The sequence below is a fragment of the Armigeres subalbatus genome, chromosome 2 (assembly GCF_024139115.2).
Source record: "Armigeres subalbatus isolate Guangzhou_Male chromosome 2, GZ_Asu_2, whole genome shotgun sequence".
Classification (NCBI taxonomy): domain Eukaryota; kingdom Metazoa; phylum Arthropoda; class Insecta; order Diptera; family Culicidae; genus Armigeres; species Armigeres subalbatus.
Genome location: NC_085140.1, coordinates 372,829,796 through 372,856,238, shown reverse-complemented (window position 1 = coordinate 372,856,238; position 26,443 = coordinate 372,829,796). Strand labels below are relative to the sequence as shown.

At 38.7% G+C, this 26,443-nt stretch overlaps 1 protein-coding gene across 7 annotated transcripts in view; it reads left to right on the top strand.

Annotated features, from left to right (window-relative positions):
* Nucleotides 1-879: 879 nt before the first annotated feature.
* The window catches only part of LOC134213075 (leucine-rich repeat and calponin homology domain-containing protein), a 197,248-nt gene continuing 171,684 nt past the window's right edge, over nucleotides 880-26,443 (top strand). Inside the window, exons 1-2 of one of the 7 annotated variants that reach the window (XM_062691634.1) lie at nucleotides 880-957; nucleotides 1,772-2,441. In XM_062691634.1, coding sequence (XP_062547618.1) covers nucleotides 2,147-2,441 — 295 coding nt within the window. In that variant the 5' untranslated portion in view covers nucleotides 880-957; nucleotides 1,772-2,146. The other 6 variants (XM_062691633.1, XM_062691632.1, XM_062691631.1 and 3 more) reach the window with 6 other exon arrangements.

The following is a 26,443-nucleotide window of genomic DNA, read 5'->3' as shown; positions in this document are numbered from 1 at the left end:
CGTGACGACTTGAAATCGTCGCAAAGCAAATTGACGCCAAAATCGTCGCCAGCAGAAATGGCCATTTAAGATCTGTCAAATCAACTATGAACAACATTTTGAAAACTCAATAATCACATTATTTCCCGAAATTGAGCCCTGTTTTTCATGCAGATTAATATGATTTAGTGTCCTGTTAACACAGGTTTAGAATATAGATGTTGGCGATAATTTTGAAGGTGCCTAAAGTGGTCGGCGCATTTTGTTACAAAGCGCAAACAGTCAATAATAAAAATACCAGGAGGGTGAAACGCCTGTCATCCGCGGTACAATGGCACTCTACCCAACATCGTTTTTGGTACTTCTGTTTTTGATACCCAGTTTCTGGGTAGTATACCCGAATTCAGCGCTCATTTTGGGTAATTGGTTCGTACGCAGTTAGTGCTAATTATCGGCAATTAACTTCTCCTGGCGAAAACTTGCAATTAGTTGAGGCACATCGAGCCTTTTGTGTTTGTATGGCTTCTTTATATCGAAAAATAGCTTGTTAATACTTCCGAAGTTTTGTTATCATGAATTAAACGAAATAAAAACAAAAACATTGTACGCCATATTGAATGAATGGTGGGTAGGCGTATTAGCCTTCTCTTCAGTCCCCTGAAAAATACGATGTTTTCTCAATGTTTACTTTATGGTAGGTCCTTTTCAAATGTTAAGCGAGATATGATGCGTTACGGTCTGTTACGGTGTCAAATATTTCGTTTAACGCCGTTTCGCGGGTTCGTTTGTAAACATACGCTGTCTCCTTCTTGCACAAGGAAAAGCATACGACGACCCATCATAACGGCAGGCGTCCGGCGTGCACAGCAAACGGCAAAATTTTGTGTCGCGCAACGAACCAGCAGCGAAGCAGAACAGACAACAGAACAGTCCGTTGAGAGTCTTCGTGGAGTGATGTTGTTGTCTGTGGGTTAGCAAGTGCGGTTCTTTTTCGCTATCAGTCTACAACCCTAGAAGTACTTTTTATCAAACAAACGGCTGTTATTTCAATAGATTTTCTAACAGCGCTCTTAGTTAGAATTCATCGATGAACATATGTTGTGATAATACCGAAATTAGTGCGAATCCAATCGAGAAAATTGAATGCGAATATTCCGTAAATCTATTTGAGGAGTGTTCTATTCTTCAAGTCGAAAAGGCACGGCCCCGCAAAGCAAAGCAAGGTGCCGTCTCCGTGTGTGCGTGTGAGTGCGATTTCCTCCCCAGTGAACCGAACGAGGAAGGAGTCCCAAATCCAGAAGGGCTCGCTAGAAGAGCTGTGAAATACAGTCACCCCTCAATAATGAATCAACAACTGAGGCGTTAACAAGTCAAAACAGTAAACGATTAGGAGTCGGAACAAACTTTTCTGATCTATGTTGCATCCAAAATTCACAAAAACGATTTTATTTTCATAATTTATTACTATACAGAAGCCACAAATAATAAAACTTCATAAGCTGGTTTAATCGAAAGAGAGTTCAGCCAATTAAATACTGTTATTGAGAATAATATTGCCAAGATTAAAAGTATCAATAGTTTTGAAAGTGCCGTTTGCGAATTAACAAAAATGATTACAAAATTGCTATAGAAAGACTTTTATATTTAACCACTTCTTATACATATTCCTTATTAAAAATAGATCTTTGTCGTTCCTGTATCGTCATAAATGATTGTAATTCTATATTTACCCACTAATAAAACGAACAAATTCTGGCAAAAAATGTTAATTGTTTGCTTCTGTACCAATTAGATACCCAGATCCAGCAATTTGATCTAAAAGTGCGAAATTTTGAAAATCAATCGGATAATAACCATAGTGTGAAAATAGTGTCTAGAATACATCGCTTTTGCGCGACCTCTCGGAAGTGTAGGTGTATGCGTGCTTGAAGAATAACTGCTGGGGTCGATTCCTGTCGCGAGCTCCCCTACTCCTATTAGGTGCGGTACGAGTGTAATTCGCAGAAAAATAAAAATCGTGAGAAGTTCGACCTTCCTCGGATTTGACACGGTGCTTCTGTTCGCAGCAGTTTCCGCGGGTGGTGTCCTTCTGTTGTGTGCTGAACGTTCGCCTGTTAGGAGTAACACAAATCCGAAGCGCATGGCTCCGATGAATCCTCACTAAAATATGGCCGTGGCGTGCGTGAAGACTTCCGGTCAGTTTTTCGGGTCATCCGCGTCCTCTGGGTCAGGTTCGTCGGTGCTGTCCGCATCGGTCGGAAGTGCTGTCGGTGGGATTAACGTTAACGGTGGAGCTATGAACGGAGGCGGTGGTGGACATTTGCAGAGCCAGCTGACGCGCTCGCTAGAGCGCATCCTGGAGGATGCGAACCTTAGCGGTGAGCTGAAGCTGAGTGGGAGGAAGCTGAAGGATTTCCCAAAGGCGGCTGGGAAGTACAACCTGAGCGATACGGTCATTGCAGGTGAGTGTTGATTTGGAAAATGTTTTGGGATGTTGAGGCAAAAATGTAATCAGTTGAAACAACAAATGCATATCAGAATGCAAAAATCTCCAGAGAATAAGATAGATGTTTTTAAACCACTGAATATTCCAAAACTAGCGTCTTCAAGGACAAGTTAGAACTATTCCATTCAATTCTTCTATATTATCTATAATCTGGATAAATTTGTTTCTTCAGAAAAGGTCCTACGAGTAATGTTCAAAAGGGACTATTCTTAACCATTTCCTTGCTATGGTCTACTATTCGCCATCAAATTTTGCATCTTCCAACATTCATCGAATTCTTTATGGTTTCTATTTTCAATAGTAAAAAGAAAATTAAAATTCAATATCAATAATTGTTGAGTGATATGAATAATATGAACATAATGGAGGCACAAGTTAACACTAATTATTTATCGTCAAGATATGTTGTAGCCTTGCAGATACTTATTTTTCTACATAATTCGTTCAAAACTTTGAATTTTCAGCACCAATACTTTATTGCTTCGTTTTTTGTCATCACTCGGAATGTTACACACTTTCTGCAATTTCATACATTTTTTAGTATTTAATGTTTTCTTTTAGAGTTGTTTAAAGTTCAAAATAAACAAGAACAATAATCTGCAGAACAACAGATGTAGCAGCAGCTTTCATTACAATTCAGATCCATATCGTTTCACGGACTTAATACAACATAAACCCACCCACCGCCGCAAGGAAGCCAACCAGAAGCGGTTACAGGTGTACAGCAGCCTTCAACCTGTCGTCTATAGCTGCAAGGTACCAACCACTGCAAGTTTGTTACCAACAACTGTTCCACCTTTTCCATCAGCGTAGGTTGCGGTTGTCCTTCCATGCCATGCCATCTCTCTTGCGCCAGAGCTTACCCTCATGGCTTTATGCAACCGAACAACTACACCAGAACGGCACATATATTTACCGCGACTCTGACTGCCACACTTCGAACTTCGACAGAGCACTGGCTGGCTTGCAACAAGCGACTTTGGCTGCTAGCTGGACGAACTTGCCGCGACGGCAAGGATCAGACATAAAAGCCATTAGCCTTGGAAAACGTGAGTGTGAAAAGAATAAAAATGGTCAGGGGTAGCAGAGTATTCTGCCAAGGTAGCCAAGAGGTGGGAAAGGGACACAGGGAAGAGATGGCGTCGTCAGGATAACGAAACGAAAGTTAAATTTACGGAAGGAGTTTTTTAAATAATATTTCATTTGATGTGAAATGTCTTAGAAAGTTTGCCTTACAGGTGATAACCTTCCGTTTTTTATTTAAATTATTTGTTTAGAATTCGACAAGGAATTCCAAGAATTCCGACAAAGAATTCCCAGAATTTCGACAAAGCATTCCCAGAATTCCGACAAGAAATTCCCAGAATTCCGACAAGGAATTCCCCGAATTTCGACAAGGAATTCCCCGAATTCCAACAAGGAATTCCCCGAATTCCAACAAGGAATTCCCAGAAGCCCGACAATGAATCCCCAGAATTTTGATAAGGAATTCTCAGAATTTCGACAAGGAATTCTCGGAATTCCGACAACGAATTCTCAGAATTCCGATTAAGAATTCCCAGAATTCGGAAAAGGAATTCCCAGAAATCCGATAAGGAATTCCCAGAATTCCGACAAGGAATTCCCAAAATTCCGACAAGGAATTCCCAGAATTCCGACAAGGAATTTCCAAAATTCCGACAAGGAATTCCCAAAATTCCGAAATGCTCAGAATTCCACAAAGAATTCCCAGAATTCGACAAGGAATTCCAAGAATTCCGACAAAGAATTCCCAGAATTCCGACAAAGCATTCCCAGAATTCCGACAATGAATTCCCAGAATTCCGACAAGGAATTCCCAGAATTCCAACAAGGAATTCCCAGAAGTCCGACAAGGAATTCCCAGAATTCCGACAAGGAATTCCCAGAATTCCGACAAAGAATTCCGAAAATTCCGAAATGCTCAGAATTCGACAAAGAATTCCCAGAATTCGACAATGAATTCCCAGAATTTCGACAAGGAATTCTCAGAATTCCGATAAGGAATTCTCAGAATTCCTATAGGGAATTCTTAGAATTCCGATAAGGAATTCCCAGAATTTCGATAAGGAATTCCCAGAATTCCGATAAGGAATTCCCAGAATTCCGATAAGGAATTCCCAGAATTCCGATAAGGAATTCCCAGAATTCCGATAAGGAATTCCCAGAATTCCGATAAGGAATTCCCAGAATTCCTATAAGGAATTCCCAGAATTCCGACAAAGAATTCCCAGAATTCCGACAAGGAATTCTCAGAATTCCGACAAGGAATTCTCAGAATTCCGACAAGGAATTCTCAGAATTCCGACAAGGAATTCTCAGAATTCCGACAAGGAATTCTCAGAATTCCGACAAGGAATTCCCAGAATTCCGACAAGGAATTCCCAGAATTCCGACAAGGAATTCCCAGAATTCCGACAAGGAATTCCCAGAATTCCGACAAGGAATTCCCAGAATTCCGACAAGGAATTCCCAGAATTCCGACAAGGAATTCCCAGAATTCCGACAAGAAATTCCCAGAATTCTGACAAGGAATTCCCAGAACTTCGACACGGAATTCTAAGAATTCCGACAAGGAATTCTCAGAATTTTGACAAGCAATTCCCAGAATACCGGCAAGGAGTTCCCAGAACTCCGACAAGAAATTCCCCGAATTCCGACTGGGAATTTCCAGAATTCCGAAAAGGAATTCATAGAATTCCGAGAAGGAATTCCCAGAACTGCAACAAAGTATTCTCAGTATTCCGATAAGGAATTCCCTGAATTCCGACAAGGAATTTTTTTAAATCCGGCAAAAAATTTCCAGAAATCCGACAAGAAATTCCCCGGATTCCGACATGGAATTCTCCGAATTCCGACAATGAATTCCCAGAACTCCGATAAGAAATTCTCATAATTCCGACAAGGAATTCCCAGCTCTCCGACAGGGAATTCCCAGATTTCCGAAAGGGAATTCCTAGAATTCCGACAAGAAATTCCCAGAATTCCGACACAAAATTCCCAGAATTCCAACAGGGAGTTTCCAGAATTCCGACAAGGAATTCTCAGAATTCCGACAAGGAATTCCCAGAATTCTGACAAAGAATTCCCAAAATTTCGTCAAGGAATTCCCAAAATTCCGACAGGGAATTCCCAGAATTCCGATAAGGAATTCCCAGAACTCTGAAAAGTAATTCTCAGAATTCCTAGGAGGAATTAGCAGGAATTTCCGACAAGGAATTTTCAGAACTGCGACAAGGAATTCCCAGAATTCCGACAGGGAATTCCCAGAATTCCGACAGGGAATTCCCAGAATTCCGACAAGCAATTCTCAGAATTCCGACTAGCAATTCCCATAATTCCGACAAGGAATTCCCAGAACTGCGACAAGGAATTCTCAGAATTCCGAGAAAGAATTCTCAAAATTCCGAGAAGGAATTCCCAGAATTCCGAGAAGGAACTCCCAGAATTCTGAGAAGGAATTCCCAGAATTCCGAGAAGGAATTCCAAGAAGGAATTCCCAGAATTCCTTCTCAGAATTCTGGGAGTTCCTTCTCGGAATTCTGGGAATTCCTTTTCGGAATTTTGAGAATTCTTTCTCGGAATTCTGAGAATTGCTTGTCGCAGTTCTGGAAATTCCTTGTCGGAATTCTGAGAATTGCTTGTCGGAATTCTGGGAATTCCCTGTCGGAATTCTGGGAATTCTCTGTCGGAATTCTGGGAATTCTCTGTCGGAATTCTGGGAATTCTGTCGGAATTCTGGGAATTCTGGGAATTCCCTGTCGGAATTCTGGGAATTCCTTGTCGGAATTCTGGGAATTCCCTGTCGGAATTCTGGGAATTCCCTGTCGGAATTCTGGGAATTCCCTGTCGGAATTCTGGGAATTCCCTGTCGGAATTCTGGGAATTCCTTGTCGCAGTTCTGAAAATTCCTTGTCGGAATTCTGGGAATACCTTGTCGGAGTTCTGAAAATTCCTTCTAGGAATTCTGAGAATTACTTTTCAGAGTTCTGGGAATTCCTTGTCGGAATTCTGGGAATGCCTTGTCGGAGTTCTTGAAAATGCTTGTCGGAATTCGAAGAACTCATTGTCGGAATTCAGGGTATTTCTTATCGGAATTCTGGGAATTCCCTGTCGGAATTTTGGGAATTCCTTGACGAAATTTTGGGAATTCTTTGTCAGAATTCTGGGAATTCCTTGTCGGAATTCTGAGAATTCCTTGTCGAAATTCTGGAAACTCCCTGTTGGAATTCTGGGAATTTTATGTCGGAGAGCTGGGAATTCCTTGTCGGAATTATGAGAATTTCTTATCGGAGTTCTGGGAATTCATTGTCGGAATTCGGAGAATTCCATGTCGGAATCCGAGGAATTTCTTGTCGGATTTCTGGAAATTTCTTGTCGGATTTCAAAAAATTCCTTGTCGGAATTCTGGGAATTCCTTATCGGAATACTGAGAATACTTTGTCGCAGTTCTGGGAATTCCTTCTCGGAATTCTATGAATTCCATTTCGGAATTCTGGAAATTCCCAGTCGGAATTCGGGGAATTTCTTGTCGGAGTTCTGGGAACTCCTTGCCGGTATTCTAGGAATTGCTTGTCAAAATTCTGAGAATTCCTTGTCGCAATTCTGGGAATTGCTTGTCGGAATTCTTAGAATTCCGTGTCGAAGTTCTGGGAATTCCTTGTCAGAATTCTGGGAATTTCTTGTCGGAATTCTGGGAATTCCTTGTCGGAATTCGGGGAATTCCTTGTTGAATTCGGGGAATTCCTTGTCGGAATTCTGGGAATTCATTGTCGGAATTCTGGGAATGCTTTGTCGGAATTCTGGGAATTCTTTGTCGGAATTCTTGGAATTCCTTGTCGAATTCTGGGAATTCTTTGTGGAATTCTGAGCATTTCGGAATTTTGGGAATTCCTTGTCGGAATTTTTGGAATTCCTTGTCGGAATTCTGGGAATTCCTTGTCGGAATTCTGGGAATTCGGAATTTTGAGAAAGAATTCTCAAAATTCCGAGAAGGAATTCCCAGAATTCCGAGAAGGAACTCCCAGAATTCTGAGAAGGAATTCCCAGAATTCCGAGAAGGAATTCCCAGAATTCCAAGAAGGAATTCCCAGAATTCCGACAAGGAATTCCCAGAATTCCGACAAGGAATTCCCAGAATTCCGACAAGGAATTCCCAGAATTCCGACAAGGAATTCCCAGAATTCCGACAAAGAATTCTCAGAATTCCGAGAAGGAATTCCCAGAATTCCGAGAAGGAATTCCCAGAATTCCGAGAAGGAATTCCCAGAACTCCGAGAAGGAATTCCCAGAATTCCGACAAGAGGAAGGAATGAAGGAATTTCCAGATCTTCGAGAAGGAATTCCCAGAATTCCGACAAGAAATTCCCAGAATTCCGACAAGGAATTCCCAGAATTCCGACAAGAAATTCCCAGAATTCCGACAAGGAATTCTCATAGCTCCGAGAAGGAATTCCCAGAATTTTCGAAGGAATTTCCGAAATTCCGACAAGGAATTCCCGAAATTCCAGCAAGGAATTCCCACAATTCCGACAAGCGATTCCCAGAACTCCGACAAGGAATTCCCAGAATTCCGACAATTCTCGAAATTTCGACAAGGAATTCCCAGAATTCCGAAAAGCTTTTTCCCAGAATTCCGACAAAAATTCTCAGAACTCCGACAAAAAAATCCCAGAATTCCGACTCGGGATTCCCAGAATTCCGACAAGGAATTCCCAGAATTTCGACAAGGAATTCCCAGAATTCCGACAATGAATTCCCTCAATTCCGACAAGCAATTCCTAGAACTCCGACAAGGAATTCTCATAATTCCGACAAGGAATTTCAAAAATTCCGAGAAGGAATTCTCAGAAGTCCGACAAGGAATTCCCAGAATTCCGACAAGGAATTCCCAGAATTCCGACAAGAAATTCCCAGAATTCCGACAAGGAATTCCCAGAATTCCGACAAGGAATTCCCAGAATTCCGACAAGAAATTCCCAGAATTCCGACAAGGAATTCCCAGAATTCCGACAAGGAATTACCAGAATTCCGACAAGGAATTCCCAGAATTCCGACAAGGAATTCCCAGAATTCCGACAAGGAATTCCCAGAATTCCTATAAGGAATTCCCAGAATTCCGACAAAGAATTCCCAGAATTCTGCCAAGGAATTCTCAGAATTCCGATAAGGAATTCCCAGAATTCTTATAGGGAATTCTTAGAATTCCGATAAGGAATTCCCAGAATTTCGATAAGGAATTCCCAGAATTCCGATAAGGAATTCCCAGAATTCAGATAAGGAATTCCCAGAATTCCGATAAGGAATTCCCAGAATTCCGACAAGGAATTCCAGAATTCCGACAAGGAATTCCCAGAATTCCGACAAGGAATTCCCAGAATTCCGACAAGGAATTACCAGAATTCTGACAAGGAATTCTAGAATTCCGACAAGGAATTCCAGAATTCCGACAAGGAATTTCAGAATTCGATAAGGAATTCCCAGAATTCCGACAAGGAATTCCCAGAATTTCAGGTGATAAGGAATTCTTAGAATTCTATAGGAATTTCAGAATTCTGATAAGGAATTCCCAGAATTCGATAAGGAATTCTAGAATTCTGATAAGGAATTCTAGAATTCCGATAAGGAATTCCAGAATTCCGACAAGGAATTCAGAACTCCGACAAGGAATTCCCAGAATTTCGACAAGGATTTCCCAGAATTCCGAAAGGGAATTCCCAGAATCCCGACAAGGAATTCCCGAAATTCCGACAAGGAATTCAGAATTCGACAAGGAATTCCCAGAATTCGACAAGGAATTCCCAGAATTCCGACAAGGAATTCCCAGAATTCCGACAAGGAATTCCCTAGAATTCGACAAGGAATTCTCAGAATTCCGGCAATGAATTTCCAGAATTCTGACAAGGAATTTTTAGAATTCCGACAAGGAATTCCCAGAATTCCGACAAGAAATTCCCAGAATTCCGACAAGGAATTCCCAGAATTCCGACAAGGAATTCTAGATTCCTGACAAGGAATTCTAGAATCTGACAAGGAATTCCCAGAATTCCGACAAGGAATTCCCAGAATTCGACAATAAATTCCCAGAATTCCGAGAAGGAATTCTCAGAATTCCGAGAAGGAATTCTCAGAATTCCGAGAAGGAATTCTCAGAATTCCGAGAAGGAATTCCCAGAATTCCGAGAAGGAATTCCCAGAATTCCGAGAAGGAATTCCCAGAATTCCGAGAAGGAATTCCCAGAATTCCGAGAAGGAATTCCCAGAATTCCGAGAAGGAATTCCCAGAATTCCGAGAAGGAATTCTCAGAATTCCGACAATGTACAGAATTCCGACAAGAAATTTCCGGAATTCCGACAGGGAATTCCCAGAACTCTGACAAGGAATCCCCAGAATTCCGACAAGAAAATATTAGAATTCTGATAAGGAAATATCAGAATTTTGATAAATTTTTTCGGAAATCTGAGAAATGAATTCCAATAATTCCGTCAATGAGTTCCCATAATTCCGATAGGTAATTCCCAGAATTTTGGTAATCATCATCACCGACAATTATTTCTCAGAATTTCCCAAAAAAAATCATAATTTTCGTGAAGAATTCTTAGAATATTTTAGTTTCACCATTCCCAGGGTTCAAAAAATTTAGGTGTTGAATCCCAGAATTTTGACAAAAAATTCAAATAATTGCTCAAGGAAATATTCCAATTATTTTGAGGTGATTTAAAATTCCATTCTTGATAAAATTTATTAAATCCCCGTGTGAGGTCTGGATTTTTCTATTAACGGAAGATTCATAGAACCTTACGATCTTATAAGAGACCGGAAGGTTTTGCAACTGTTGGTCTTTCTTAGCCGTGCGGTGAGATTTGCAGCTACAAAGCAAAACCTTGCTGAAGGTGGCATCGTGTTAGCCTCATAATATACGAATGCGAAAATAGTAACTTGGTTTAGCAACATCGCAGTTTATAACTGGAAGTGCTAAATGAACTTCAAGCTGCGAGGCGGCAATATCCAGCGAGGGATGTAATGTCAAGAACAAGAAAAGGGTATGAATGGCATAACCGCAAGAAAGAACTCCAGGTTGTGCGACTGGTCGAGTCAAAGTATTTTTTGTTTGGATGCATTTACTCCAGTCCTGGATTAGCACAGACAGCAAATGGTTGTCGTGCTCAAAAAGCGTGTTAAATGCTGTATAGTTGACGTTGTGAAGGGGTTAGTATTTCGCGAGGAACGGAAAAAGAAACCTTGCAAGAACTGAGGATTGTTGTTTTTCGACTCTGCGTTTAATGACTTGCCTGCTAACGGGCTTGGTGGTCATATGGCTACCGCTTCTGCCTCATACGCAGGAGGTCGTGGGTTCAATCCCAGGCCCGTTCCATTCCTCCTACTTTGTATCTTTTCATATATTTCTCATGTTCTAGCAATCGCTAGAACTGGAAATGGGCTTTCATACCGTTTCCATCTTCTATCCCTATACCTACAACTTGATTAGTTAGTTCTAGCAGGTAACTGCTAGAATTCGAAATGAGCGAAAAAGTTCGTTTCGGCATCCAATTAGAATACTATACCACCCTTTCATTACTATCACGTTGGCAACTCGTTAACCAAGACGAACCTCTGCCATAAAACCTTAGCCCCAAGATTCCAATAAAATTCCGCAGGAGCTCGTGGCGAGTGCAGAGGTGTTCTCGGCTTGCAGTGGGCGAGTGACTGCATCATCAATTCCTTCCCATCCCCGATGACCGTGAGGACGTGGCCAGCGCCGTTATCGACTATCCAAAAAATACTAGAGCTCTCGGACTGTGCACATTGAGGTTGGAGAGCAAATCCCATGCTTCCATCCATTGGTTCCCTGTGCAATTGCGATTGTTCTGATCGATCACGGAGTAGCAACTACGAAATGCACGGTCATCATGCTCATGCTCATGCTCATGCTCTGCGTTTAATGACTTGCCTGCTATCAGAGAATTCGATCAATGGGACTGAATTTATGAGGCCCACAACATTCTGTAATCTAACAATAGCCATCGCAGATTCATGATAACCATATACATCGATTGGTTTGCTAAACAGTTGCGACGAGGTGTGGAATATTCCGAGGAAAATAAGATACAACACCGCAAAGGTAACCGAATTTGCCTTTTTTGCAGATCCAATCGTGGGAGACCACTGTCACAAACAAGAGAAAGAGCGATTTTGCAACTGAATTGACTATCGTGATTATATTGAACATCCAGGACATATTTGAAGCTATTCGGTTTATCAGAAATTTGGTTATCCTAGTTTACAACTCTGGAAAAAACCTGACAACAGCTTATTTTTGAAATGCTAGAAAACCTCTATTTATATTTATAGGAATCCAACCACTCATGTATTAAAAAACAAAACCGTATCGAAGTCTAGCGGCGTTGCGACTTCAAACACGTTGGTAAGAAGGCATTATGTGATCATAATTAATCGAAATTGACGCTTTCCATTCAGTTTGAGCTAACTTGTGGAAGTCTGCAGATCCTATAGAATTCTAAGAATTAATTATGGAAATGGAGCTTGAGTCTAACTTGCTTTCGATGTCCTACCACTTGTAATTCTCTCGACGTTAAATTGTAATCATAGGTGCAGTACTAGAAAACCGATTGGTAACAAAAATCCGGAAAGCACTTGCTCCATTTAATCGACCAAAAGATAATGAATTCGATGTCTAGGTACCTATAATTTATTACAAATCGAACAGTGACCGATTTAGATAAGAATGGAGCCATGGAGGTGCATTCAATTAGATTGCTTTACCAAATATCACCGATAACTGAGCTACTTTTTCGTTTCGATTTCACTTGAACCGAACGCCTCAAGTGGCCATTTCATGCGTGACCGTCTTGGTAGTTCTGGAGAAGCAATGCTGTTTTTTGTTTATACAATTTAATCTTGTTTTCTTGAACGAGAGTTGAAGGCGTCGCACGCGTCTGTTCGGTCGGGTCAGATTTGTCCGATCAGGCGTAGGTGTAGCTGAATTTCGTGGAAAGATCGATCTTCTACGCATTTTCACACTGGATCGAATTTTGTTATGAATGGGAGAGCAAATCATAAAACTAATCTCAAGCGTGTAAACAAACACTTCAACCGGCACTGATAAGTCGCTTTTACCGTTTTGATAAATGTTGTGTAATATGTTGATGTCGTTGTCGTGTATCGCAAAATTTGCCGGAAAGCCAATAATTGGCCAACCAATGAATCATCATTCCGCTGAGCGACCATATGCCAGCTGTACTAATGCGAGTAAAGGGATTATCCTTTCGTGGAATTTCTGCACTTGGTGATTAAGTTGTCCCATATGTTGTCGTCATTGTTGGCTCGTTGATTCGAATCGGCTGTCCGTCAGCTCGATGATGGTGGTGGTGATCTCATTTGTTTATTCTCGATTTCCGGTACTGGCCGATACCACATATGGGCCGTAGAATGCAGTTCGGCTTCGTTTCGATTCTTTGCGAAAAGAACAGCTCGCTGTTATCAACAACAACTGTGCTCGAGTACCTACGTTCTTGCTTATGGTGACTTTTGAACTTTTCAATTTATGGCGATGCTTTGCAGCGAGCAAATCAGTTGTTTTGAAAGCTGGTGGAGAATATAATGGAGACGGTATTTTTATATTACTGTGTGACCAATGTTGCAATCTGTTTTTTGGTACCGTAAAATGTGGTTTCGATTATGCGTGAAGCCAACATACCTTACTGAATCATACCTACTTATCATGATTACCGGAACAAATATAATCAAAACGTGCTAGACATCGTTCTCTTGCGCAGAACTCGAAGAGTTATTCACGCAGTTGAAATCATAAAAAAAATGTTTGTCAAATCAATTGATACAGTCGAAATTAGAGGTGTGCGAAAGTCATTTTTCAAATTGCTGTATTTTATTTTTTTAAATATTTTTCTTGCTCTTTATAGGTAATAAAACATTGTAAATTACTTCTGTTGTGTCAATTTGACGATATTATGTCTATTGGGGTATCATTAAAGTTGGCATGAAAACTGTGTTTTATTCCATTGATAATATATAAATTTTTAATTATGATATCGTTGCAATATCTTTCAAAATTGTTATTGAATCATTTCAAACTCAATACATTTTCAAAGTTAACATAATCATTGTATGAATTGTATCACATGAAATAGTAATAAAACCATATTGAAACAATCTCACCAACGGTATTCACTTTCGTGAAACTGGGTCCACGGTGGACAATTAGTTGGACATATTTTTTTTTGCGAGGAGCTCCGGATGTGTACCTACTCCACACTCGATTCGTATTGCACCTGCGGCTCCTGATCACACATACGGCTAATTCAGAGAAGTAATCATCACACACACATTTCCACTAAATCATTATATTACCATAATCACTAACGCATATTAGTCAATTCTTTATTCTAAAAAATGTACCCTGCGTTGCTCGGGTTTTTATACATTTTACGTTCAAAATGTCATTTTCTGCGTTGATTTTGACGCCGCACTCTAGATAATTTTTTGCACGATCGTATTGGGTTTTCTCACAAATCGGCCCAATATTGTATTTTCACAATTTTCCAATTTTCCTCCTGAACCTGACTAACTCTTTGTATATTAACACAGCTGATCCAAAGACAAATCGATTAGTGTGGTAATCCTGCAAATCGGTCCTCCCGTTAGGGAGTTATATTGCCTCAAATGAAATGCAAACTTATGTTTTATATTTAGAAGAAGATAGAAGAAGAGAAGAAAAAGAAGAAGAAGAAGAAGAAAAATTACAGTATGAACTATCGTAAAACATCAGCCAAAACAGAAAAAAAAATTGAGCGTTGAAAAAAAATGTCATCCGTCGCGCGCGGCTCACTACGCTTCTTCATCTTTTCCACGATGACAACAAAGAACCTACCTATCAAACACGCGTGTAACCTAAAATACAACCAAACGCGTATTGGTTAATTAATTTAACGGCCGCACAAACGAACACGCACTCTTTATTCAATCACCAACCGCACAAAGCACAATCCCAGATTTCGCGACTATTTCGCGTACTAATACGAACGCATCAAATCATGCACTAGTTTATTTGCTCACCGACCGCACAAAGCACAATAATAGTGATGAACTTTATCGATTTAAAAAATCACTCAAATAAAGTTAAAAATAAAAAAAACACCACCCCGGATTTCACGACTCTTCTATATAGCATACGAGTTGCCATGAAACCCTTTTTTTTTAAATTATCACGGAAATTCCTCCATATATCATCAGAATTTCCACGGAAAGTTCATCCGAAATAGCAAGGAAAAATTATCTAAAATCCACGAGAAGTCCATCAGCATTTCCACAAGAAATTCATTCGAAACGAAAATACATCCGAATTTCAATCAGAAAATCTTCCAAATTTCCATCGGAAATTCATTCAAATTTCTATCGAAAATTCATTTGAATTTCCATCGGAAGCTTATCCAAATTTTCATCGGATATTCATCCAAGTTTCCATCGGATTTTCATCCAAATTAAATCGGAAATTCATACAAATTCTCATCGGATTTTTTCACCCAAATTTTAATCGGTAGTTAATTAAAATTTTCATCGGAAATTCATCCAAATTTCTGTCGGAAATTTTTTTGAATTTTCATCGGAAGCTTATCCAAGTTTTCATCGGATATTCATCCAAATTAAATCGAAAGTAGATCAAAATTTTCATCGGAAATTCATCAAAATTTCCATCGGAAATTCATTTGAATTTTCATCTTATTCAAGCTTATCCAAATTTTCATCGGAAGCTTATCCAAGTTTTCATCGGATTTTCATCCAAATTATCATCGGAAGTTCACCCAAATTTTCATCGGAAATAAAAAAAAAATTTCATCGGAAATTTATTAGAATTTTCATCGGAAGCTTATCCAAATTTTCATCGGATATTAACCCAAATTAAATCGAAAGTTCATCCAAATTTTCATCGGAAATTCATCCAAGTTTCCATCGGAAACTCATCCGAATTTCCATCGGAAGCTCATCTAAATTTTCATCGGAAATTAATCAAAATTTTCATCGGATAGTCATCCAATTTTCTATCGGAAATTCATCAAAATTTTCATCGGAAATTCATTTGAATTTCCATCTTATTCAAGCTTATCCAAATTTTCATCGGAAGCTTATCAAAGTTTTCATCGGATTTTCATCCAAATCATCATCGGAAGTTCACCCAAATTTTCATCGGAAATTTATTAGAATTTTCATCGGAAGCTTATCCAAATTTTCATCAGATATTAACCCAAATTAAATCGAAAGTTCATCCAAATTTTCATCGGAAATTCATCCAAGTTTGCATCGAAAACTCATCCGAATTTCCATCGGAAGCTCATCTAAATTTTCATCGGAAATTCATCAAAATTTTCATCGGAAATTCATTAAAATTTTGATCGGAAATTCACCAAAATTTGCATTGGAAATTCATCCAAATTCGAATATACATTCAAATTTTCATCGGAATTTCATCCAAAATAAATCGGAAATTCATCCAAATTTCTATCGGAAATTCTTGAAAAATTTCTTCGGAAATTCATTAAATTTTCATCGGAACATCACACAAATTTTCATCGGAAATTCATTAAAATTTTCATCGGAAATTCACCCAAATGTTCATCGGATATTCATCCAAGTTTCCATCGGAAATTCATTTGAATTTCCATCGAAGGTTATCCAAATTTTTAATTTTTCATCGGAATTGCATCCAAACTTTCATCGGAATTTCATACAAAACAAATCGGAAATTCATCCAATTTTTCATCGAAAATTCATTAAAATTTTCATTGAACATTCATCCCAATTTCCATCGGAAATTCATCCAAATTTTCATCGGAAATTCATCCAAATTTTTATCGGAAATTCATCCGAATTACCATCGGAAGCTCATCAAAATTCTTTTGGAAATTCTGAAAAAAATCTTCGGAAGTTATTTAAATTATCATCGGAAATTCATCCAAGTTCATTGAATTTCCATCGGAAAGTTATCCAAATTTTCATCAGTTACTCATCCAAATTATCATCGGATATTCATCCCAATTAAATCGGAAATTCATCCAAATTTTCATCGGAAATTCATTAAAATTTTCATCGGAAATTCATTAAAAATTTGATCGGAAATTCACCAAAATTTGCATTGGAAATTCATCCAAATTTTCGTCGGAAATTCAGTCGAATTTTCATCAGAAGTTTATCCAAATTTTTATCGGCTATTCATCGTAAATTCAGTAAAATTTTCCTCGAATATACATCCACATTTTCATCGGAAAATCATCCAAATTAAATCGGAAATTCATCCAAATTTCTATTGGCAATTAATACAAATTTTCATCGGAATTTCATCCAAAATAAATCGGAAATTCATCCACAACTCTATCGGAAATTCTGAAAAAAAAATCTTCGGAAGTTAATTAAATTATCATCGGAAATTCACCCAAATTTTCATCGGAATTTTATCCAAATTAAATTAGAAATTCATTCAAATTTGCATAGGAAATTCATTTAAAAAATTACCGGAAATGCACCCATTTTCATCGGAAAATCATCCAAATTAAATCGGAAATTCATCCAAATTTCTATCGGATATTCATCCAAATTTTCATCGGAATTTCATCCAAAATAAATCGGAAATTCATCCAAATTTCTATCAGAAATTCATCCAAAATTCTATCGGAAATTCTTAAAAAAATCTTCGGAAATTCATTAAAATTATCATTGGAAATTCACCCAAATTTTCATGGGATATTCATCCAAGTTCATCGAATTTCCATCGGAAGGTTATCCAAATTTTCATCGGTTACTCATCCAAATTTTCATCGGATATTCATCCAAATTTTCATCGAAAATTCATCCAAATTATCATCGGAAATTCACACACAACTGTAGAGTAGAGTGGGGCAAGAGTACGCACTTAGTTTTCAATCGATCGTGTGGCCCTTTATGAAGCTTCTGCATATCAAATCATTGTCGATGATTCATATACTCTTCCTTTATGTTACCCAGTGGAAAAAATATTGAAATTATTGAGATTCGTTTTAGTAGAACCCTTATTGCAAGACAAGTGAAAACGCACTCTTACCCCACCGGTGGGGTAAAAGTGCGCATCGGTGGGGTAATCATCGCATTTATCCAATCATGTGCTTTAAGTATATATTAACACAAATAAGAGTTAATAACATTTAATTGATGTTTAATGAGCATATATTAGGGAATGTCTAAAGATTACGTAACTCTTAAAGGGTCCTAAAAATGTGCACGTTCATACCAAAAACCATTGTTTTTAATATATACAAAAACTACAGAGGTAAAAATATATATCAGGTTTCGCGTGGCGTATACAAACTCATTTTCTTTAAAGAAAGTCCGCCAATAACGTAACATAAAATTTGGCTATTTCATCACGCCTCCCCAACCCCCCATTCTTACACTATTTGTATGAATCGTCTAAAAATATCTGTAAAATTCCTGCGTACTTTTACCCCACAGTCCCAAACATTATTCAAGTAATGGTTTTGACTTCTTGGAAAGCCAACCGGATTCGTGTTCTGTACCATTAAGTACTCTATACAATAGGTTATCGAAATGGTATAATGTTCACCTGATTGAACTTACATATGGTAATGAAATACTAGTTGTGGAAATCCAATTATTTTTAGCAAAATGACTCCATATCTCCCTTGTTGTTCATTCAAATCGTTTACAATTACACATGATAATAGTTGACCAGAATACCTGTCAAACTGATGCAGTGCTGCTAGTTTATCTTTTTTATTACTTCAAAAAATCGTAAGCGGGCTTGGTAGTCATATGGCTACTGCATCTGCCTCATACGCAGGAGGTCGTGGGATCAATCCCAGGTCCGTTCCATTCTCCTACTTTGTATCTTTCTCTTTATTTCTCATGTTCTAGCAATCGCTAGAACTGGAAATGGACTTCCATACCGTTTCCATTACTATTCCTATACCTTCAACTTGAGTATTCTAACAGTAATCTGCTAGAATTGGAAATGAACTATAGAGCTCGTTTCCTACATCCAATTAGAAATTCCATCAGTTACCTTCTCCTATCTATCACATTGGCAGCTCGTTAACCAAGACGGACCCCTGCCTCTCCAACCTAACCCAGAAATTCCAACAAATTCCGCATGAACTCGTGGCAAGTGCAGAAGGTATATTCGGCTTGCAGTGGGCAAGTGATTGCATCATCATTGCCTCCCCCTTCCCTACATTGACTTGCATGCTGACGTGGCAGGCGCCAGTATGACCTAACAAATGAGATCACCAGTACTTGTACATTGAAGATGTGTGCTAGTCCGAAGCAAACATCTGTTGGTTCCCTGTGCAAGAACAGCTGATCTGGTCATAATGGAGTAGCAACTACGAGCAGTCAATCAAGCTCAAGCTCAAGCTCAAGCTTTATTACTTCAAAAATCGAAAACGTACTCTTACCCCACGCGCACTCTTGCCCACTCTATTCTAATCCCCGACACGACACCAAAACACCTTGTTTTCTTTGACTCCCTTACCAAGCTCTGAATTCACTGTCTCTAACAGTTGGTAAACGGAACAGAACAGGCACAACAAGAAACCTTTTAATTTTTTCGGAAGCGCGCACAGTTAAACTACCGCCGCATAAGAAAAACGATTTGACAGCTCCCTGTACAAACAAGCGAAACCGGAAACCAACTGGAAAGGCAAGAAAATCTCTCGTCCGTAGTCGCCAACAAGATAATAAATAAATAGCAAAGATAGACGCGCTGGATAGGAACCCCGTAGGAAAGTATACCAAATCATCCAACCATAAAAATTAATTAACGGATATTTATATCGAAAGCAAGCACTGAAATCGTTACAAATAGGCTAAATACTCAAATAAGTCTTTTTTCGCCAAATTTGAAGCACCGGTACAATTTTAATATGTTTAATGTTCTTGGAGCGACCCCACGATTGGGCGCTAAGGGGGGATTCTTCCAACCCCTCATTTTATCATATTGTGTTCAACTTAATGTAAAATTAAAAAAAAAAACCAACTTAATTCACCGAGTGGTGATACTGTTTTTCTCGCATTTAGCCAAGACACCAACCTTATATGGCGCTTATATAGTTCGATTCCATTTTCTAATTAACTTTCAAACGCAATGGTCAATCATTATCAAATTCAATAGTGATCAACAAGGCTTTGTCCTCTGTCGAATGCAACTTGTTGCGAGAAAATCGGTTAAGAATTACTATATGAAAAAGTGGCTAATGTTTTTCGGTTTCGTGTGCACACACACATACACATTCACACAGACAGACAGACATTTGTTCAGTTCGACGAGCTGAGTCGATTGGTATATAACATTATGAGTTTCCGAGACTTCTATAAAAAGTTTGATTTTGGAGAGAAATACAACTTTGTATTTCTTTGTTATACAACTTTGTTGTACGAGAAAGGCAAAAACACACAAACAAAGATATATATAAAAAAAAATCGGAAATTCATCCGAATTACCATCGGAAGCTCATCAAAATTTTCATCGGAATTTCATCCAAAATAAATCGGAAATTCATTAAAATTTCTATCAGAAATTCATTTAAAATTATATCAGAAATTCTTTAAAATTTTCCTCGATCAAATTTTCATCTGAAATTCATCCGAAATTCGATAGAAAGTTCATCAAAACTTTCATACGAAATTCAATTAAATGCCACCGGAAATTTATTTGAATTTCCATTAAAAATTCGTCCCAATTTGGGTCGGAAATTCATCCAAATCATCCATTGAATTTTCATCGAAAATTAATCCGAACTTCCATCGGAAATTCATCCGATTTCCATCAGAAGTTCAATCGAATTTCCATCAGAAATTAATCCGATATTCCGTCGGAAATTTATTCGAATCACAAAAAAAATCATTTGAATTTCAACAGGAATTCATCCAAATTTTCCTGGGCAATTCATTCTAATTTCCACTGGTAATCTATTCGCATTTATTTTTAAAATATTGAATATCAGTATTATCTTGGACACTACATTAGTTCCAAGATTCCTATTTATAGTTTTTGTGATAGTTTATAGTTATTGTGATACTTCATATTATTGCAAGACTTTATTTCGCAACCAAGTTCCATTCCGGAATATTAGATATTTCTTCCTATTGATGTCCTCAATGTCCATAATTTTCCCCGGTATAACAAATATTGGTGTGCTGTTGCAGTATTCCATTTGGATTGGTAATTAGTATGAACACAAATATTTAAATAAGTCTTGGGTTCTTTTCAGTATCGGGTTAATGTGGAAGCTTATAACAGTAGGAATCGTTTTGGAAAAACGTGAAACGCAGAAAGAACTAACATAGAAATATAAAGTAGGTAAGGGACGGACCTGGAATTGAACCACGACCTCCTTCTTGTAAGGCATAAGAGGTAGCCACTAGACCACCCAGCTGCTCACTTCATAAACATTCTTCACCTATAATTCACAAAATAAACAAAGTGAGCAAAAATGAATGACTTTCCCCAGCTGTTTCCCTAGGAAGTCAACAAAACACAAACAATAATTTCATCGTATTCAAGTGGTTCCCTCTTGCAGTAGTAAGAATTCTTCTCACGAATGGCACCCAAAGTATACCGACAATCGCGCTCCCATCTTGATAAAGCGCGCGCGCGCGTTTAGCGTTGCATCTATGGAACGAACGACGCATTAGCTCGCTAGTTTAGCCAACAAAATGTGCAGCTCCGTCGTTTGGGCGTGCGAGCAGCCGGCCTGGCAAATAGTTTACCAAACATTAAAACGGTTTTCAAGTCGCTCAAGCCCCAAGGGTACGACCAAAGAAGACGCGACGCGTCTGTGAACTTTGACAATTAATTGATGATAATGAATCGCCTGCTTTGAGCGTGCTTACAGCGGCACACTAGGAGTTAACTTTCTGAAATCAGTATGGCGAAAGGCATCTAAGGTTCGATTTCTCAAAATAAAGCACCTTCAGCAAACAAGTATTTGGTAGGCATGGTAGCGGACACCTTCCTACATAATCGGTACCAAATAGTTTTTCATGAAAATTTTCTTATTTTGAGAAAACCCGCGTTAGATGACTTTCGCCATACAAATTTCTGGCGGTTAACTTTTGCTGGCTATTTTGCGCATATACTATAGCGCCTGGATGTGACAGCGGCGGGTAGAAAATCAGCCACTGCCAATAATTCATTGATATATTCCTTATCGCGGGTTGTTTGCGTCAAATCGCGTGACGTTCATTCTATGGCAGCCACCTAAGTCGAAGAACTAGAAGAAAATAAGACGAAGACCACGCGGCGTTTGTTTACATCCGCCGCTCGCTCGGTCGGAGATGGCGTAAACGTTTGCTTGCATCAAACTTATTGCACTCGGTTAACATTGGAGAGTGTGTTAATCAAACAGAAGAAAGCGAAGCCGAGCATATACATAGGAGGATGCAGAGCGGGATGTATCCGTTGCCTTGATGGTCGATTAGAACTAGAAAGTCCAATTATCACAAATCGTACGGCTAGTGTTATGTTGCTGTGGCTGAGCCGGAATATCAGACTGTGTGCGATTGGTCTTACTCGGAATCGACGAGAATAGAATCAATTATTGTAACGAGAGCGCAGTTGGAGATTTGTTAAAGCGATCGCCCAATGGCTTTAAGAGTGGGTGTAATAAATCTTGGCCCCCTTCCTCACAGTTTTCTCTGGCTAGCTTCGGATGCATTCGTCGGTGGTCCACTTTCTTTCACAAATTTATGCAATCAAGCAAGAGTTTGGATTTGTTTTGTATACAACACATTTACTAATTCGCTTCAATATGAAAAATCGTAAAATAAACCATTGGCAGATCATGCTAACTAAAACTCTGTAGGACAACTATTGAAATCCATAACGTCCATAACTTTGTTATACCTACTCTCTTAAATCAATTCGCAGATTGATCAAAACATATCTCATCAGCAAAAAAGCTGATAATCCGTTTACATATTATCTGAAAACTATTTGGTTGAAATATAAAATATATAAAATAAGCCAGCTCAGTCAAGTGTGTACTAAAATTGAAAATGTATCATACTTTAAACCAAATTCAAAGACTACTTAAAGATCTACTCAATCGACATGTAAAACAAAGATTTGTGAAAAAGATGTCTTTTTAACTATTATCATAGATTTTTTATAAAATCGAAAATCAAAGAACATAACTATAATATAACAGTCGCAGTCTCAAAATAGAACCTTCAATGTTACTAATTAACCCCTATCTATAAAGTGCAATGTTCAGTTCAGCAAAATTATAGTGTTTGGTTGAATGCCATCGCCTGTTTTTATCGTCATCGTTTCTGCCCCTTTTGATGTTATAAAAGGATACATCAACAGACACACATACATAGTAATTGACATACACATACTTGACACCGATAAAACCCCGGCCGGCTATCAAGACCACACGCGGAAAGCCGGTAATCATCGTGATCATTTATCATCCTGATTCCCCACCGTTTTTCTCTCCTCTGTGGGGATACTGCATAGAGGGTAGCGTTTTGCCTTCCGTTAGGCCACTGGAAAAGCTATCCAATGGCACCATATGTGGGTGTCGGCGAGTGCTTTTTTTTCCTTTTAAATGGAGCTTGATTAGATACCGGGAGGAGCTCAATGGCAGCAGAATAAAAATAGTAATAACGGGGGATTACAAAGCGGAAAAATCTACCGCAGTGCGTTTCTTTGAATGATTAACACATTTCCTGCGCATTAGCTTTGTGTCCTACAATTGTTAGAATTCGTGAAAATCTGTTGGCGAAGTTCCAGTTGGAATGTAGAGCCATTGAAGAAGATGACACTCAATCATATATTCGCTCAGGTAATAAGTATTTATAAATAAAGGTGTATGCAACATTTGCCCAACTTTTTCAGGTTACTACCCAATTCTTTCTATCAACTTCGAACCGCGGCCCGGAAAACATAGTTAAACAGATTTGCATAAAGAATATAACTTAAATGTTAAATAAAATATCTAATTTCTTTATCTATATTTCTTATTCTAACTTTTCGATGTAATACTTCCAACTACCAAAATGTAATCCTTAATCTCCTATATACAATTTATTTGAAATAACTCTTCCGCTTACCAGAAAAATCTTCGTGTTTTCACAGTGATATTATGCATTAATATAATTAATATTTTTTCTTTCTTTTTCTTTTCTGAATATTTTTCTTCTTTCTTGGTCTGAAGTGAGTTGCATTTAGAACCGAATTTTAATACATTTTAATAAAAAAATCAAATGTTGAGTAAATCGTATTTGCCAACTTGAAATTGCCTAGAATTAGATTTGAACAGTGAACCTATGGATAAACTTTGGGACTAGTATTCCATTTTAGTTTAATATGTTACCACTTCGATCTCAAATGTGAAACTTAAGTATTTTTTTTAACATAGTCACAATGTTATATGGCACGTATTGAACTAGTTCGAACAGCAATCCAGATCGAAAAGTTTGCTACTAAATAAAGCCACGATGTAGCTGTGGTATGATATCGCAACCCTCAATCACAAGTGATTTGATGAGGAGCAAAATTACATCAGGAACGTTAACAGTAACGAACGACGTCTACCACTGATTCGAAGTCACACGGATCCTGTATCTTCTGACCAGGTCTTGCGTCTTGCTATAACACAGAACGGTTGAAATCGTTACTTTTGTTCCAAAAGACATGAATCCTTCTGATTCGCGAGCAGGAGCGACTTCCCCGATAACAGAAGTTGGTATAAAATGAACTTAGGTTGCATAAGAGGTAAAATACCAAAAAAAATAATACCAAAAACTAATATGCATAATTCTTTGGGCATAACAAAATCAGGTAGTTTATTACCAAACAAATCATTATTTGTTACGCGTTTGGCATTGTAATAACATATTATGTTATGCCTGAAATATTTTGGATATTATTTTGTTTTGCATTTCTTTTTTGGTATTTTACCTCTTATGGACACCAAGTTCATAATTAACAGTGTTGGGTATCACTAACAGAATTAAGTATTATGTAGTTATTTTCTCCTGCTCGGGTTGTCATCACTTGCCGAACGGACCGAATGGAGCATTGATTATTTTTTTAATAGCTACACTCCCACCAAACATTCTGTATTATTTATTTATGTTAATAGAAAGCGTGTGGTACGGAAAGTTCATGCTTTCTTCCTTTTTCCCTCGATGGCTATGTTTAGTAATTCTGAAATCATCTCTGCGGCTTACTGCGTACCTAGTTGACCTGGCCGTTTGAAAAAAAAATGATGATACTTAGAAACCGTCATTTTCCAGGATCCCTAGAAAACATGTCTCGGCAATAATCTAAATAACTACCCTAGTGAACATTAGCCACGCCAACGAACCAATAGCAACACTCGTCCAAGCAGACATCTCGAAGAATATTACTGCTTGCGGTAAAAAAATGTTTCATTTACGACGCTTTTCGGGAAAATGCAGTCAAATGCAGGTTCGGAACCAGAATAATCTGCACTTCTTCCAAGTACCTTTTCCGGAGAGACAGCGCATATAATCAACTGGAAGAGAGAAAACGTGACTCTGGAAGAGTCCACCTGATTCATAAAGTTTCACAAATACAAACTTCAAGTACCTAGCTCTCTGAGACGTCAGACACATCCAACCAACCAAAGAACATTATAGATGTTATTTTAAAGACCCGACTCAGTCCGAGAATAGTTTTCACGCTCCCTAACCATGGCGTATACTACCTCCACCGTCTCAATTCAAACAGTGGAGGGGTTTTCTTTTGCAATAGGATGGATCTGGGCACAGACATCGGCAAACGGGGTTGTCTAATTTCCGCCCTGTTCATGGGCCGCATTTTTTCTGGAAGGGGCCCGTGTGAGTACGCTATCGTAACTAGTTACCCACTAGCTGCAATCCTTCTGAACTAGTTGCCCACTAGTTATCACCTGCCGAATGTTACTCGGCCCATCAGTTGCGCTGCAAGATGCAGGCAATCTTAGTGATAGCAGTCCAAACCGTATTCAACTTTCCACCTCTTGACGCATCCTCTCGATTATATTATCCGTAGTGTAGGTAGTGTCTCACATTCCACTCCGCGACGAAATGAGAACCCACAATTAGTACGTGCTCGACAGTTCCGTCAACCTCTGGACAGTAGGGTGCCAATGAAAATCGACTTGGAAAGATCCATAAAGTACGTCACGCAAAAAATGGTAATTTTCAACCCCTCCCCCTTTCATTACGTTTTTTGTATTATTTTCTAAAAATTTGGTAAGGATCGCCCTCAACGCGTGACGTACTTTGTGGATGGCCCCTTTTCGAATTTCAAAAACAGTTAGTGCTCAAAAGTTTCGTCTCCTCGAAAAACAGTCCCTATGCAGAATTTCAGCTCTATCGGACTTCATTAAGTGTTTGACCAAAGCGGTCAAAGTTTGAAACACGAAAAATTTCCCAAGAGGGGGTGTAAAGGGGGGGTGGGGAGCTTGGTTCGGGTAAATTTCAAAAATCGATTTAAATGTTTCAAAAATGTATGGAACGTCGAGATCTGATGCCAAACCGAAAAAAAAAATTGGAAAAATTGACATTTTGGGACTTTTAGGACATAGACGAACTCGGTGGTCTAGTAGCTACCGCTTCTGCCTTATAAGCAAGAGGTCGTAGGTTCAATTCCAGGCTCGTCCGTGTCCTACTTTATATTTCTATCTTAGTTCTTCCTGTGTTTCACGTTCTACCAAAACGATTGCTACTGTTAAAACCTTCCACACAATCCCAAAACCGTGGCATCTATGAGAGGTCGTAGAGTTCTCAGAATCTTTCTTAAGTAGGTGCCCAATTAACCATCCATTCCATTCCTCAGCATTCGCAAGGACGTGGCCAGGACAGATCTCGACTATTGGAGAGTGCATTGCTTTCATCTA